Raw genomic sequence first — 18,145 nt, forward strand, 5'->3', positions numbered from 1 at the left:
GCAATCCTGCCCAACCAGAAACAGTGACTATTAACTCCTCGGCTTAAGAAAGCCCGGGCTCCAGAGCTCCCTGTAGGGCACTGCTGAGTCTTCACTGGGACCATGCTGCAACTCAACTTCTCCTCCCTCCCTCCCTCCCTTCCACAAATCTGATCCCGAGAGCACTCTCTAGTAAACATCCTGCACTCTAATCTCCACCCCAAAGTCTGATTCCTGGGCAACACAACCTGCGGCAACCTACGACATAATTCAAAATTTAAAAACGACTTTTCTTCTATACTACCTTTTCGTCTGATATATTCATGGTTTCAATTATTTGTATATTGGCTCAATTTCCTAATGAGCTTTATAAATATAAAACAGCCAAAGAGGTAAGTGAGTTAGGTTTACATACCTGCTACATCAGAGAGTATAAAAAGAAAAAGCACTAGATTTCAAAGTAGACCAGAAATTTTTAAGATGAGGAGATTGCAGAGATGGCTTGAAATGTTTTTCTTGGTTTCGAAGTTTTCTTTACTGACTACCAAACTCTACAAGAAAACAAACTTCCTCATAAATATCTCAATGAGATTACTATTCTAGTAGTCACTCACTGTGAGATAAAATATAGTCCACCACAGCTAGCAATGTAGGCAGCTACGTTACCACTTACTCCTGGCTGCAGAAAAAAATTTTTTAAATGAACAGAGTCTAGGTTTCTGAGTTCCCCAAGCTGACGGCAGTCTCTCAGATTCTTCTCCCACGTCTTTCCAAAACCACACACAGCAACAAAGAGAACAAAAACAGAGTTAACTAATACCTAAAGAATAAGTAGGAGACAGAGGATAGCTATAAACACAGATTTATCAGAAAGAAGGGGAGTAAATACCAAAGATCAGCAGAGTAAGTACCGCAGCTGACCCTGTATAGGGAATATGGCAGGAGCTTCATGGAGGTGGTGGCAAACTCAGACAGCAATAGCCAGAATCCCTCCCCAGAAGGAAAGGTCCCATCTAAAATGAGAACTACTGAAAGGAGGCCTGAGACTTGGCAACAAAGCAGTGGGTAAAGGAGGCTTGGAGAAGACATGGAAACAAGGGTGAAGTCTCAAGAGCATACTGGATGAAGAACAACATCTGTTAGGACGTTTCTCTAAGAGAGCCAATTTGGAAGACGGCAAAGAGGACTAAAAAGAAGGACGCGGTTGAAGGTAAGGGCCCTATTGAAACAAGAAAGGGTCAAACAAGAAAGAAAAAATGTGAAAACAACAAAAAAAGAGGCCTACTAATAAAGACAACGCCTTCCTCACACTAACATTAAAGAAAGCTCGTCAACCAAGAATTACCCAAACCTCTGTCCTGCTACCACCCCTCCCCCAATTCCACAGAAACTGGATCCAATAGAAATAAGAAACATAGAACTGCAATGTCTATTGAAAAAGAAAAAAACATAAGGAATGACGACTAAGACATTTCAGGCTACTTGAAAATTTCTACAAAGCAGAGTTAAGACTATAATGCAACACTGCAACACAGTTAAAAATAAAGAAGCAACAAAAAAATAAAAAGAATGCTATGGAACAAATAAAAAAGAACAAATCAGAAGAGGTAAATAAACAATAGGAAGATATGAAATGGGAACTCATATAACACAGGAAATAAACTGAAGAAAAAAAAAGGACAGGGCTTCCCTGGTGGCACAGTGGTTGAGAGTCCGCCTGCCGATGCAGGGGACGCGGGTTCGTACCCCGATCCGGGAGGATCCCACATGCCGCGGAGCGGCTGGGCCCGTGAGCCATGGCCGCTGAGCCTGCGCGTCCGGAGCCTGTGCTCCGCAACGGGAGAGGCCACGACAGTGAGAGGCCCGCGTACCGCAAAAACAAACGAACAAACAAAAGGACAAAATCATTAAAGGCTTAGTACTAAATCACAGGATACACAAGGGACAATAGAAATGCCCAAAAGCATAGAAAGCAATAAGAAAAACAAAAAATAAATGAGACAAGTAAACACATAAAAGGGACCAGAGTAAAAGTGATCCATATGGAAGCCAATGAAAGAAGAGTCAGCATACATACATTAGGAGTCCATGAAACAGAAAAACAAAGTGAAACAGAACTAATCTTTAAAATTATGATTCAAGAAAATGTCCTTGAAATGAAGAGAACCTAAATGTCCACATTGAGACATAATATGGAATGTCTCATGAATGCCAGAATGCCAGCTCTGAATCTGAGATAAGTCACGGTTCTTTCATGAGACTCTAAAGGTAATGTTCTCTGGCATTCCAGGCAAAAAGACCAAGCTACTCACAAAGAACAGAAAGTCAGGCTATAAGCCTTTTTCTCAAGATTCAACACATGCCTACACAGATGTCACACCAGTTCAAGAGTTTATACCATTTAACCAAGAAAAAACGGTGCATAGTGGGTTGAATAACGTCCTACCAAAGTTCAGGTCTACCCTGAGCCGTCAGAATGTGACCTCATTTGGAAATAGGGTCTTTGCGGATGTAAAGCTGAGGTCATAATGGATTAGAGTGGGCCCTAAATTTAATGATTGGTATCCTTGTAAGAAGAGGAAATGCAGAAACACAGAGACAAAGAGAATGTGAAGAAGGGGACATGAATTGGAGGGAAGTGTCTACAAACCAAGGCAGACCAAGGAATGCCTGGAGCCACCAGAAGCTGGAAGAGGCAAGGAAGGAGTCTTCTCTTGAGTGTGACACTGTCAACCACTTGAGATCAGACTTCTGGCCTCCAGAAATGTGGGAATATAGTTCTATTGTTTTAAGCCACCCAGTCTGTGGTAATTTGTTATAACTTCCCTAGGAAACAAATACAGTTTTAAAATACATGTATTTTATAACTAGCCAAGTGGTCTTTCCAAGTGTCAACGCTATAGAAAAAGCTTTTCCCATGTAAGAACTCAGGTAATTTGGCATTCATGAGCTAGCTCTTCTAAAGTAATCTATTAGAGGACAGGCTTTATCCAACCAAAGGATGACTGAGGAACTCTCAGCGGAAGTACTGCTGGTAAGCACTGAATAAGTGTAACTGTGGATTTAAGAGAAAGACAAAGATAGGAAAAAGGTGTAGAAATGTTACCTCATAGTTGATTACTGAGAGTTGAAGGACACCATTTAAATCTGAAGATTTGAATAGTGGAGTAGAAAGATAAACATCAAAAAAATATGATTGACTAACATGGGGATAGTTGGTCAAGAAGGCTAAACTAAGCTAATTTAATTGCTGCTGCTAGGAGAGAACCAATAGGTAATACCTGAAGAAGATGACTATATAGTGGTTATTTAAAGAGAAAAGTATATATTAAAGTGTTACTAAAAAATGCAACAACAGAAGAACAAATTAAACTTAAAAAATAATAACTGTAGTTTGAGTCACATTGAATATATAAAAATCCAGGAGATACGGATATTAAAGAGAGAGAGAGAATGCCTACTCTTGCCCCAGAATAACATCTGTTTGCACGGGAGGTGGTTTTTACCCTAACCCTAACTTGAAAAATTGGTAAAGGAAAAGAGTACAGTGTCTTTGAGTAGAAACCATGTTTTACAGTAAATAAATAACCCCAAGTTGATGGAGAACTTTCTCTACAGAACTTCAGCTGACATACGTAGAAAAAAACAACAGAATTGAAAATCCCATTTTACATCTTAAATAGATCTTAAAACTATTATATGGAAGGTTTAATGGAATCCTGATTTCAAATGATGCCAAAATCTCTCTCTAGATTACCTGCTGATACCAAGAGAATCACCATAATTTTATAACTGAGAAGTCTGGTCATGACACCTTAACCATCTTATTAACATCATTAATAGTGAGATGACACATATGTAACATAATGTGATGCAGTAGGAAGTACATGAAGAGTACCTAAAATGTGTTCTTGAGAAAAATATTTAACCTTAATCCAATCAAGCCTCCAGATCTGTTACACTTTATAAGAAAAAGAAGATGAAAAATAAACAAGTTAAACAACAGCCTGGGAAAATAATGAGAAGAATCCAAGAGGCAGGACATTTTATGACAAGGGGCCTGATCTCAACAAGTCAATGTCTGGAGATAAGGGGGACTGGGGGCTGTTCTAGGATCTACATTAGAAGAATTTAACATAGCAACCTAACAACCAAAAGAAATGCTTGTCCTTGACTGGATTTTGGTCTGATGTAACAGGTTGTAAAATCCAATTTAGGAACAGTTGGGGGAAATGTGACTACTGGGTCAATTATGGAATATTTCTTAATTTTATTATTATATTAATAGTACTGTTCTTGTTTAGAAACATGTTCTTTTTAGACATGCATATTGAAATATATAGGGGTAAAATGTCATGATCCTTGTAATTTTCTCTAAAGTACATAGGCAAATAAATAAATAAATGAATAAATGAATAAAAGCAAATATATAAAAATGTTATCAACTGTTAAATCTGGATGGAGTACATGAAAATTCATTATAATTGGGTTTTTGAATTATTCGTAATAAAAGTAAAATAAGAAATGAGAAGCAAAAAAATCCTCTAAATTCTTTTTAGAGATGATCAAAAAGTTTTATTAAGAAGTGAATTTACAATGCTGTATCTCTAGAGGTCAGTATTGTGTAAGAGAATAAAGACTATATCTCAGTAGCTAGTACAAGAGTAATTTTAGATAAGAATTACTAATTTAATATTAAAAATATATATTTCAGATCACATAAACTCAAGACATTCAGTCATAACATTTATATGGACAAAATTATTTCAAGCCCCTTAAAAAAATACAGTAGGTGCTTAAATAAATATAAGCGATTGAGGTTGATGATAAGGCAGCAGTGATAAGCTAAAACAGCAGCCAACAGAATATGTTTAGTCTATAAGACATGCTAACAAAAAGTCCAGTAGGAAATAGAAAGTGGTTGGTACTTTTCTACACATACTTCAGACATTATCACTTATTTTTATAGCTACAAATTTCCACTGAGTGGATATACTACACCTACTTGATATTACTTCATTAAAATATGTACTATTCTAGTATCTCTTGCTTTAAGTATTTCACTCAGTGAATTAATTCTAATTAAGTCTGAGAAGAATTTTGATCAGCTTTGTTCTAACTGTTGCCAGCAACAATAATATCTAGCTCCCATTATGGTCAAGTGTAGCTAAATTCTGGTAAATACACAATACTTGACAGTTTGTACTCTGCCAACATCAATATACAGTCTGGATGTGAAAACAATAGTCCCAAAGAGGGCACAAGCCAAACAAACCTTCGATCCAGGAATGGAAGGTCAACCCACACCTAATTAAGGGCGTATTGATTCTTTTGGAATGTTTGCTGACTAGAAGCACCTTATGTTCCTAAGCCTATGAGGGGGTATATCGTATATTCTGATGGAATAAAGGTTTTTAAAAATGGAGGTTTTATTATCGCCATTCTCCCTCCTAACATGAACAGATGTGGAGACCAGGACCTATCGGCCTCTCTGATATCAACTTTCTCTGCATTTTCTCTATCCCACTTCTAATTCTCTTTGGGCAGCAGGCTCTGTTGGCAGCTAAGCACGCCACGTGACATTTGGCCAATGAGATGAAGCGGAGGGCTTCAAAGTCAGTCTTTCCAAATAGAATATCTAAGATAGATCTTTTGTCCCTCTTCTTTGCCCTTTCTTCCTGCCTAGAATAGAGCCATGGTAACCGGAATCGCCCATTTTTGTGAGCAAGCAAACAAAATGCCACCTTCTAAGAAGAAAGAGCAGAAAGAGGAGTCAGGCATTTAAGAGGATCAGAAGCCACCGAATCACTCCTACCCTGGGCCGTCTTTATTAGGTGAGAAAAATAAAGCCCTTACTTGTCTAACCACTGCAAAGACGATTTATTTTATACGCAGCTAAAGGCAGTCCTAACTGACAGAAACAGGCATGAGGGACGCTGTCAGAAGAATGAGAGGATCTCAAAGACTTAAGCCCTGTACACAACCTTTATGTGCCTGTTTTCTCTTTTTTATTAAAAGAAAGTCACCTATTTCCTATTTTATATTCTTTCCAGAGTTACTTTGAGACTGAAATGAATTTATGTCAATACACTTCACTAACTGTGAAAATACTAAACAAATGTAAGATACTAATAAGGAGTGGATGGCTCTCACAGTAACATTTTACTGTATGGTTTTCTCGATGAGAGCTGCCTAAGGTCCTTTTCTCATCTACAAGAAAGACAACATTTTTCTTTGTCCCCCAGAGTTATCGAAAGGTTCAAATGCGAGAACATAAACTTGTAAACACCACACACGTGAGGACTCATGGAGTTATTATTCCGAAAGCGGTGTGATACACCATTTGCATGGAATTCCTGGGGTGGACTCCTCTGCTTTAGCTGGATGATCTTGAGGAACATATCAAATTTCTGAGTCTCATTTTCTCACCTGTAAGTGCGATGCTAGTAGTAACCGTGTCCCTCCCTCAGGAGCTGGACAAAGTGTAGCAGTACTGCTACATTACACGCCAATATCCACTCTCCCTGTGTTCCCTGAGGGACAGAGCCCCTGAATTTCAGCTTGGATAGCCACTGAAAATAAAGACTACATTTCTTCACCTCCCTTGTGGCTGGATTCCAGCTATGTTTTGGTCAATGGATGTGAGCTGAAGTGATGTGTACAACTTACAGGTCCAACCCTTAGTGGGAAACATCTTCCGCGTCTGCCTTCTAGCCCTCTCCACTGCTGCAAAGTGGATGAAGCAGTAAGCCATCCTCAGTCATGCAGATGAGGGCAACTAACTTTAGTACAGCAAAACAGCAAGAGAATTTGTGTGAGAATTTGGTACCAGGGAGCTGCCATGGTCTGCTGACATACAGGCTGCTGGAGAAGAGAGAAATAAACTGTTTTGTTCAATCTCCTGTATTTTGGTGCAGATTATTACACAGCTTCAGCTAGAAGTCTAACCTGTATAATAACTAACTTGGTAAGGATTAAATGAAATATGTGAAGGCAATCCATAAACCATTAAGTAATTATGTAATTAATCTTAAGGCACACTACCACAGTAATGGCATGAAGCTGCTGTAGCTCATCAAACTGTCAACTGAAAAAAACGACCTGAATTATGAAAAGGAGTTAAAAGGTCAGATACACAAAGCAGATTTCGTTTTGAAATGCAGAGCCAATCCTCACATATATGTTTAGCCTATCTCAGAGCAGCTAGAATTCGAGTACAAGGTTATTGTGCAAAGCAAATAATCTAGAGTAATAAAAAATTAACTTTGTCTCTATTTCTCTCCACTTGACAGACAGCATTTTTATGCAGTGTCAGCCACACCAACGAGACACGATGGATGAGGCTGGAGTAAACGATAAAACTATACGGATGCCCACTGTGTTAGTTTCCTAGGGCTGCCATAACACATTACCACAAACTTGGTGGCTTACAATGAGAGAAATTTATTTTCTCACAGTCTGGAGGCCAGCAAGTCCAAAATCCCGAAGGTGGCAGGGTTTGTTCCTTCTGGAAGCTCGAAGGGAGAGTCTGTTCTGCGCCTCTCTCCTAGCTTCTTGTGGCTGCCAGCAGTCTTTGGTGTCCCCCGGCTTGCACGCATCACTCCAGGCCCTGCCTCCTAACACATCGTCTTACCCCTGGTATGTCTGCGTGCTCTCTGTTTCTTCTAAGGATGCTCGCATTGGCTTAAGGGCCCACCCTAATGCAGGATGAGCTCATGCTGATATTTACCTTAATTACATCTGCCAGGACCTTATTTCCAAGAAAGGTCACATTCTGAAGTTCTGGGTTGTTATGAGTTGAACTGTTTTCCCCCGAAAGATATGCTGAAGTCCTGACCCCCAGCACATCAGAACCTGCCTCTATTTGAAAACAGGATCATAAGTTACTAGCAGATGTAATTAGTTAAGATGAAGTCATGCTGGAGTAGGGTAGGCTCTTAATCTACCATGACTGTGTCTTTGTAAGAAAAGACACACAGACACAGACACGCAGGGAGACACAACACACACCGATGACAGAGGCAGAGACTGGATTTATACCAAGAAACCCCGGGGATTGCTAGCAAACTACCAGAAGCTAAGAGAAAGATATGGAAGGATTTTTCCCTGTAGGTTTCAGAGAGCATGGCTCTGCCCACACCTTGATTTTGGACTTCTAGCCTCCAAACCTGTGACAGACTATATATCTGCTGTTTAAAGACACACTGTTTATGGGATTTTTAATGGCAGCTCTAGAAAACTAATACAGGGATAGATGTGAATTTGAAGGAGACATTATTCAGCCTACTATAACTGGTCATCAGGGCTGCTTTCAATACTGGCAAAGTAGATACTGTCCCCATCAAGAACTTCATCATCGGGCTTCCCTGGTGGCGCAGTGGTTGAGAGTCCGCCTGCCGATGCAGGGGACATGGGTTCGTGCCCTGGTCCGGGAAGATCCCACATGCTGTGGAGCAGCTGGGCCCGTGAGCCATGGCCACTGAGCCTGCGTGTCCGGAGCCTGTGCTCCGCAACGGGAGAGGCCACAACAGTGAGAGGCCCGTGTACCGCAAAAAAAAAAAAAAAAAAAAAAAAGAACTTCATCATCTTAGAGAACACTGGAGTCAAAAGGGTCATAATCCTAGCCTCAAGTTTTTGACGGGAGTTACCAATTAAAAGTATGAGGATTCCCTTCAGACTGTCAGCAATACTGCTTATACCACTAATTGTTTCCCTCCACTTCACCACCCTGAAAATTCATGGTGTCATCGTGGACTTGTAACCCAGAGTGCACACCATCACTGATATCTGGAAGACCATGACTAGCCTCTCTGGCAAAGTGCAGATCCCAAAATGTCATCCCAGGATTCATTAGCTCTGACAAGGCTTTGGGCAAGGTCATTCCTGAGCTGAATGGCAAGCTCTTTGGCATGGCCTTCCATATTCCCCCTCCCAACACGACTGTCATGGATCTGACCTGTCACCTGCAGGAAGCTAACAAACATTACTACATCAAGAAAGTGGGGAAGCAAGGGTCTAAAGGAGCTCGGAAGGGCGTCCAGACCTACAGAGGGATTGGCCTGATTATTAAGACTTTCACAGTGATAGGACCCAACTGTAATGCTGAGACTGGCACTGCCCTTAACCACCGCAATATGAAGCTCATTTCCTGATATGACAACAGGTTGGGCTAAGTCCACTTCACGTGGATCTCAGAATGTACACAGAATCCAATGTGTAAGAGCCCTGGACCTTATCCCCAGCAACAGCATGATAGAAGCAGAGAGGAGCTCAGCTGCTGGGGAGTCCATGCCCAGTTGTATTCCCCGACACACTAAGAATCGTTCATCTTCATTTAACACAGTTTCTGTTCTCTGAACAAGGTTTAGAAAGCTCTGCTTTGCCATATATTATTAGTACCAACAATAAAATCCTCACTGTATCCAGGGAGGGGGTGAGGTAGGGTAGGGGACTGACTTGAACAATTACTGAGCCACAGCTGAGATTCCAACAGGACAGTAAATACTACAGACAAATGGTTTAATAACGTTAACTCTTGGAAGCTCTAGCATATTTCTTACCTGTATATTCAGAAAATGGCTTATGTATTACTCCTAGCACAGGTTTACCATTTACAGCCACACACACCATAGTAGTAACATACTTTCGAAGATCCTCTACAAGAAAAAAAAAAATCCAATAATAAAAATTATTATTAAAATAATTTTAGGATTGAATTTAAAAATTCAATTTTTAAAGCATTTAGAATTTTAAAAAGCATTTAGAATAGTCCCTGTGCAAGGGATGTGCTCACTAAATATCATCATTATTATATCATCAAATCAACTGCACTCTAGGAAAAACTCTTTACAAACAAACCCCTCAATATTCCATATTTCTACTATTTCTGCAAAATATTGTTTTATAGTTTCAGTTACTATCAGATATACACACCTAGTGTCTTCTCCCTGTTCTCCAAATAGTTCTCTACTGAGTGTCTGTTTTGGGCCAAGTTCCGTACTTAAGCGCTAGACTGCGAAGGTGAAAAAGCAGAAGCCTCCAGATTCAGAGAACGCACCGTTTAGAAGAACAGACACACAAGCAATCAACTTTCACGCACCAAGAGAACAAGGCAAACTCAGAACATTATAAATCTCTGTGTAAGAAACAGGGACCGAGAGAGATCCACAGAAGTGAAACAGGAGCTAGGACTAGGTGAAAAGAACAGCAATAGGAGGTGGGAGAAGTAATTCTGTTTTGCTGTTTACTTGCTTCCTGGGTGCCTAGGATTTACTATCTTGAATTCCAAGAACAGATGCATATGGAATAAAACCTAAATTCCAAAAATCACAAGTGAATATTGTATTCTGGCTATATAAATAAATACCTCAATAACGAGCACCTCAATAAGTAAATCAATATGTAAATCAACACTTCAATAAACTGGGGTCCGATAGGAACTATTTTGTTGCTGTGACTGCTAGAAACTTCCCTTCACTAAAGAATCAGTGACACAGTGAGAGGAGGATGCCATAATACAGTGATCTGAGGGAAAAAAAAGGTTGAGAATAATTGATCCACTCCAGAAGATGCACACCACAGTGCTTTAATCCAGCTCTCCATCTTAAAATCTAATTGGAAAAGTTGTGTCAGGCTGGTAAAGTACTTACCACCAGGAATACACCACCTGCCCTTGTTCTGGTTCTCCGATACATAATGGCAACATGAAGTCTGAGATCAACTTTAATTTAAAATTACCAGTATATTCCTGTGTAGCATCAAGTGGGTCAATCCAGACAGTAACACTCTCCGCTGGCACTTCCTGAGGAGTGGCTATTTCCGTTAGGATGTCCTCAGGAATCTTACGATCCCATAAGATAACCTCCTGATCAGCTGCGTCCACGTGTTCCTCAGTATTTATCTGCATTAAAAAGAATTGACAGTTAGAAAAGTTTTAAAGTTAGAAAAAAATCACTACCTGGAAAAAACAGAATAGAGAAAAACAATTCAGACAAAATCCCATAAATTGAAAGTAGATAAATATTTTTATTTCAAGGAATGCCAATGAAAAATGAAAATATGTAAGAAATTCCAGCGACATTGTCTTCCAGTGCTTTCCAATCTAATATTCGAAATTAGCTTGTTGTGTAAGCAGGACAGAGAATCTAAACATAGAGAAATATAAAAAGAAACTAAACATCAAGGAAACAAGCTATTTAAAACTTGATAATCTTTAGGAAAAATAACAGATCTAAAAGTGTGAAAATGGACTGACAATATTATGGAACACTGAACACAAGTAACTATAAGAGTCAGAAAGAGAAAAGTGACAATAGACTTAAAATTATGCCTTAAAAACAATATGACTTAAAAACAATGATAAAGATGTCAATTCCCCCATCTGTAAACTGCAGATTTAAAGCAACTTCAATCAAAATCCCTACACTTTTTTTAACCCCTTCTTGGAAACAGAACAATCCATTTTGGGGAAAAGGAAAAAAATATATATATGATATATCATGATACATATATGAGATATATATATATGTATGTGTGTGTATATATATATATATATATATATATATATATATATACACACATATGTAAATATCATGGTGGGGTGACTTTCCTTGACATATTTTGGCTTTTTCCCCCAGCTTCACTGAGGTATAATTGACAAAGCTGAATGTATTTAAAGTGTACAACATGATGAGATGATATACACATACATTGTGGAGTAAGTACCACAATTAAGTAAATTGACATATCTACCACATCATGTATTCACTTTTTTCTTTTGTGGTGAAAACACTTAAGATCTACTCTTGAAGCAAATTTCATGTATATAATTCAGTAATATAAACCACAGTCACCTTGCTGCACATTAGATCCTCAGAACTTATTCATCTTAGTTATAATTGAAAGTTGCTTTTTTTTTTTTTTTTTTTTGCGGTACGCGGGCCTCTGACTGCCGTGGCCTCTCCCGTTGCGGAGCACAGGCTCTGGATGCGCAGGCTCAGCGGCCATGGCTCACGGGCCTAGCTGCTCCGCGGCATGTGGAAACTTCCCGGACCGGGGCATGAACCCGTGTCCCCTGCATCGGCAGGCAGGACTCTCAACCACTGCACCACCAGGGAAGCCCGAAAGTTGCTTTATTAAAAAATAAATTTATTTATTTATTTAAATTTGGCTGCGTTGGGTCTTCATTGCTGTGCACGGGCTTTCTCTAGTTGTGGTGAGCAGGGGCTACTCTTCACTGCGGTGCGTGCGCTTCTCATTGCGGTTACATATAAATGTGATACAATATTTTACTTTCTCTGTCTGGTTTATTTCACTTAGCAGAGTTCCCTTCAGGTTCATCTATGTTGTCCCAAATGGCAGGACGTCCTTCTTTTTGAAAGTTGAATAGTATTCCACTTTAGGTGTGTGTGTGCATCACATTTTCTTTATTCATTCATGCATAGATGGACACGTATCTATCCGTTGTTTCCATATCTTAACTATGACGAATATTGTTACAATGCACTTGCGAGTACAGGTATTTCCTCCAGATACTGATTTCATTTCATTCAGATATATATCCAGAAATGAGACTGCTGGATCATACAGCAGTTCTATTTTAAATTTTTTTTGAAGAACCTCCACACTGTTTTCCATAATGGCTGTACCAATTTACATTCCCACCAACAGTATGAAAGGTAAGAGCTCCCTTTTCTCCACATCCTTGCCAACACTTATCTCTTGTCTATTTGATAAAAGCAATCCTAACAGGTGTGAATTCATGTCTCATTGTGGTTTTGATTTGTATTTTCCTAATGATTAGTGACGTTGAGCACCTTTTCATATATCAGATGGCTAATTACATGTCTTCTTCGGAAAAATGTCTATTTGGGTCCTTTGCCCATTTTTTAATTGAATTATTTATTTTTTGCTACTGAGCTGAGTGACTTCCTTACATGTTTTAGACATTAACCCCTTATCATATATATGGTTTGCAAATACTTTCTGCCATTCCATAGGTTGCCTTTTCATTTACTTGACTGTCTCCTTTCCTGTGCAAAAAGCTTTTTAGTCTGATGTTGTCCCACTTGTTTATCTTTGCTTTTGTTTTCCATGCTTTTTGGTGCCTTTTCCAAAAAAAATCATTGCTAAGACCATGCTAAGGAATTTTAGGTTTTAGGTGTCACACTTAAATCCTCAGTGTATTTTGAGTTAATTTTTGTTGCGTGGTGTAAGATAAAGGTTCAGTTTCATTCTTTTGCATATGGATAACCAGCATTCCCAGCACCATTTATTGAAGAGTCTATCTTTTCCCCATGGTGTGTTCTTGGCACCTTGTCAAAGATTAGCTGGACGTATATGCACTGGATTATTTCTGAACTCTATATTAAATTCCATTGGTCTATGTGTATGTTTTATGCCACTATCATATTGTTTTGATTACTATAGCTTTGTAATATAATTTGAAATCAGAAAGTGTGATGCCTCCAGCTTTGTTCTTGCTTGGCTACTCAGGTCTTTTGTGGTTCCGTATGAATTTTAGGATTGTTTGTTCTAGTTCTCTGAAAAATGCCATTGGAATTTTGATAAGGATTGCCCTGAACCTGAAGACTGCTTTGGGGAGTACAGATATTTTAACAATATTAATTTTCCCAATCCAAGAACAAGCAATCTCTTTCCATTTATTTGTATCTTCTTCAATTTCTTTCATCAATGTCTTTCAGTTTTCAGTATACAGGTCTTTCACTGCCTTGGTTAAATTTATTCATATTTTATTGTTTTTGATGTTATTGTAAATGGGATTGTTTTCTTAATTTCTCTTTCAGATAGTTCACTGTTGTTAGCGTACAGAAATATAACTGATTTTTGCATGTTGATTTTGTATCCTGCAACTTTACTGAATTTGTTTATTACTTCAAAAGTATTTTGGTGGAGTCTTAAGGGTGTTCTATATGTTAGATTGGCTCATCTGCAGAGACAATTTTACTTCTTCCTTTCTGATTTGGATGCATTTTATTTGTTTTACTTACCTAATTGCTCTGGCCAGGACTTGCAGTACTATGTTGAATGGATGTCGTAAAAGTGAGCATCTTTGTCTTGTTTCTGATCTTAGAGGGAAAACTAAAAGCTTTTCACCACTGAGTACATTAGCTGTGGTCCTGTCATATATGGCCTTTATTATGTTGAGGTATAGTCCTCCTATACTTAATTTGTTGAGAGTTTTTATCATGGAAGTATGTTGAATCATACGATTTTTATCTTTCATTCTGTTCAAGTGGTATATCACCTTGATTGATTTGCATATGTTAAACTGTCCTTACATCCCAGGGGTAAATTCTACTTGATCATGCTGTTTAATCCTTCAAATGTGCTGTTGAATTCAGTTTGCTAGTATTTTGTTGAGAATTTTTACATGTATATTCATCAGGGATGTTGGCCTGTAATGCTCTTTTCTTGTAGTGTCTTTGTATGACTTTGGTATCAGGGTAATGCTGGGAGTGTTGCTACTTCTTCAATTTTTTGGAAGAATTTGGGAAGGACTGGAATTAATTCTTCATTAAATGTTTGGTTGAATTCACTGAAGAAGTCATCTGGTCCTTGGATTTTCTTTGTTGGGAGACTTTTGACTAATGATTTAATCTTACTAATTACAGATCTGTTCAGATATTCTATTTTTTCCTAGTTCAGTCTTGGTAGGTTTTTGTTTTAAGGTATTTATCCATTTCTTCTAGGTTATCCAATTTGTTGGCATATAACTGTTCATAGTAGTCTGTTATGATCCTTTGTATTTTGCAGTATCAGGTGTAATGTCTATGCTTTCATTACTGATTTTATGTATTTGAGTATTCTCTTATCTTAGTCTTGCTAAAGGTTTGTCAATTTTACCTTTTCAAAAAACCAGATCTCAGTTCATATTTTCTATTGCTTTTCTAGTCTCTTATTTCTGCTCTGATCTTTATTATTTCCTTCCTGCTGCTAATTTTGGGCTTAGTTTGTTCTTCTTTTCCTAGTTCCTTGAGGTGTGAGTTAGGTTATTTGAGATTTTTCTTTTTTCTTAATGTAGGCTTTTTTCTTTTTTTGTATAAATTTCCCCCTTGGAACTGCTTTTGCTGCAACCCATAAGCTTTGGTATGTTGTGCTTCCATTTTTGTTTACTTCAAGATATCTTTTTTCATTCCCCTTTTGACTTTTTCTGAGTGTTGTTTAGTTTTCACATATTCGTAAATTTTCCAGCTTTCCTTCTGTTACTGACTTCTAGTTTTACATCATTGTGGTCACAAAAGATGCTTGATATGATTTCAATATTCTTCAATTTGTTAAGACTTGTTTTCTGGCCTAATATGTGATCTATCCTGGAGAATATCCTATGTGAGTTTGAGAAGAATGTGTATTATTCTGCTGCTGCTGAAATGTTCTGTATATGTATGATAGGTCCATTCAATCTATGGCGCAAGTCTATTATTTCTTTCTTGATGATCTGTCTGGATGATCTGTAACTGAAAGTGGGGTACTGAAGTCCCTACTATTGTGCATTGCTCTCTTTCTAGCTTCAGATCTATATTTTCTTAATATATTCAGATGCTCCGATGTTGTGTGCACAGGTATTTACAACTGTTATATCCTCCTAATGAAACGACCCTTTTATCATTACAGATTGACCTTCTTCATCCCTTGTTATAGTTTGCTTTATCTCAATCCCCTAAAGCCAGGCCAAGTGCCGAGAGCTTCTCATTTGTTTTCTCTAGGGTGGTGTCCTGAAATGCTCAAGTCTGTGAGCCTTTTCCCCATCCCAGAGTCATGGTGACTTTCTGCATTTGTTCACTAGCCATCTGCAAAGGCTTAATCTCATGGTCTGTGGAAGCATGTGCCAAAATCAGGCCAAAGCGGGTGGGTGGTGTAGGTGAGGCATGTATTGTTGGGGGTGTTCACAGGCCATTTGGGGGGGTTTGCAGGTAAGGAGTCCCCAGTGGCTCATGGGCAGGCTTCCTGACGGCATTTGCAAAGAGGTTAGTAGCATCCGTTTGATGAGCTGAGTCCTGACTTAGGTGCTCCCACAGTTTCTCCCAACCCCTCAGACTTGCAGATCACCTCAGTAATCTAGGTGAGGTGAAAAAAAAGTAGGCCTTTTGGCCAGTGTCTTGCATGGCTAGAAAAGCCAGGCACTCACTCACACACTCCTGTGGGTGAAATCACAGGCTGAAGGGGTCTCTCTCTCTCCTGGCACTGAGCTGTGTTACCTTGACAGAGGGGCAACGTAAGAAAAGTGAAAATGTTCCTTTTACCCTCTTCAATGCATCTATTTTTGGATTTTTTTGTCTCAGTAATGTGCTGAAACTTCTCTGCTGGACTCCCAGACTCCCACAAAGAAACTCTTGTCTGTGGGTGACTGCCAAAATCAATGTTCCATAAGGGAATGACAATAGAGAATTCCTATACTACCATCTTGCAAATATCACTCTAAAGTATTTTGGGTAGAGAGCCCATGCTCTTAATGACAATGCTAGGCCACCTCAGTGAATGAATGCAGCAGTAAGAACATGCAAAAACCAGAATAAACTTAAAACAAATAATGGATGTGACGCCAAGAAAAGAGAAGCAGTTCCTGGGTCTTGATCACTCCAGTTTTACAAAAACGGTAGTGCCAAGTCTGAGTAGCAACGACTGTGCCTTTTTTTTTTTTAATTAATTTATTTTTGGCTGTGTCGGGTCTTAGTTGTGGCACACAGGATCTTTCATTGCGGCACATGGGCTCTTTGTTGCTATGCATGGGTTTCTCTCTAGTTGTGGCGTGCGGGCTCCAGAGCACACAGGCTCTGTAGTTGCAGCACACGGGCTTCTCTAGCTGTGGCGTGCAGGCTCGGTAGCTGCAGCACGTGGGCTTAGTTTCCCTGTGGCATGTGGGATCTTAGTCCCTGACCAGGGATCGAACCCGCGTCCCATGCCTTGGAAGGTGGATTCTTAACCACTGGACCACCAGGAAAGCCCTATCACTGTGCCTTAATGATTAAGATTTTTGTTTGGAGTTCATCAGCTTCTTCATATTCTTTCAACTGAGTATGTGCTAACAAGTTACAGAACTTTATTTGAAGAGATTTTCACTGAGAGTCAGGTAAGGGAGAAACAGAGTAAGAGAATAAGAACATCAGCACAATTACCTGATCTGTTTTTGCACAACAGCTATTTGTTACCTGCTACTACCACGTCACACCTACAAATTTAATAAACACTCCCACCATTGTAGACAGCCTTACCAACAGTTGTTAAAGTCAAAACCAGTAAGTCTTCCTCAATTATTTTCCACATTCCACCAGCCAGTAAGCCCTGGAAATTCTAGCTCTCGATTCTAAATATCTGTCACTATGTATACCAAGAAATATATCCTAGTTTGAACCACCCTCTGTCTCTCACTCGGATTCCAAAAATAGCCTTTGATTGCTCTGCCTCCAATCGTGCATTCACTGATTCATTCATTCATTCAACAACAATTTAATGACTACATATTCTAAACTGCTTTGGGCAAGGGAATATAATAGTGAATAAAAGAGATCAATTACTGCCTTTCTGAAGCTTCACTTCTCAACCCAGCAACCTGACATCTTCCTAAATCACATCATGTCACTCCCTGCTTAAAACCTTCCAATGGTTTCTCACTACATTGAGATAAAATCCAGACTCCTTACCATCACCTACAAGGTTAAGTCCAGGATGATCTGGCTCCAGTAACCTTTCTCTATTTGCGCCCTTATTTACTACACTCCAGACTCACTTGCCCTTGTCTGACCCTCTGGCCTCAGGGCCTTTGCACCTGTACTCTTCGGTTCATCTACACTCTCCCCAAACCTCTGCATGATGGTCTGCCTGCTTCTCGTCATTCAGTTCTCAGCCCCAAAACAGGGCCCCAGAGTGGCCTTCCCTGACCACCATGGCCAGAGCAGGGCCCCACCCCACCCCACCCCTCTCCCCACAAAATCTTATTCTCTTCAAAGCCCTCATTAGTATCTGACGTATGTGTTTATATGTTTACTATCTATCTTGACTCACTCGAACATAAGTTCTGTGAGTTCAAGGACCCAGTTTCCTTCATTACTATAGCTCTATCCCCAGTGCCCAAACCAGGGCCTGGCACAGTAGGTGCTACATAAATACTTCTTGATTGACAACATTATTCTTCATCAACGCAGTTTCA

General features: G+C 39.3%; 1 protein-coding gene and 1 long non-coding RNA gene across 3 annotated transcripts in view; one reads left to right on the forward strand and one right to left on the reverse strand.

Annotated features, from left to right (window-relative positions):
- Positions 1-18,145, reverse strand: part of BPNT2 (3'(2'), 5'-bisphosphate nucleotidase 2) — a 32,066-nt gene that overhangs the window by 7,776 nt on the left and 6,145 nt on the right. For both annotated transcript variants that reach the window (XM_033437621.2, XM_004274996.3), the window contains exons 2-3: positions 10,717-10,879; positions 9,540-9,635 (exon numbers count right to left, since the gene is read on the reverse strand). In XM_033437621.2, the coding sequence (XP_033293512.1) occupies positions 9,540-9,635; positions 10,717-10,879 (259 nt within the window). The remainder of the gene's footprint in view (positions 1-9,539; positions 9,636-10,716; positions 10,880-18,145) is intronic.
- LOC125961779 (uncharacterized) lies at positions 2,607-7,353 on the forward strand. Its single transcript, XR_007472780.1, has 3 exons — positions 2,607-2,745; positions 5,666-5,813; positions 7,272-7,353. It is a non-coding gene; the product is annotated as an uncharacterized LOC125961779 (long non-coding RNA).

The sequence above is a fragment of the Orcinus orca genome, chromosome 17 (genome assembly GCF_937001465.1).
Source record: "Orcinus orca chromosome 17, mOrcOrc1.1, whole genome shotgun sequence".
NCBI lineage: Eukaryota > Metazoa > Chordata > Mammalia > Artiodactyla > Delphinidae > Orcinus > Orcinus orca.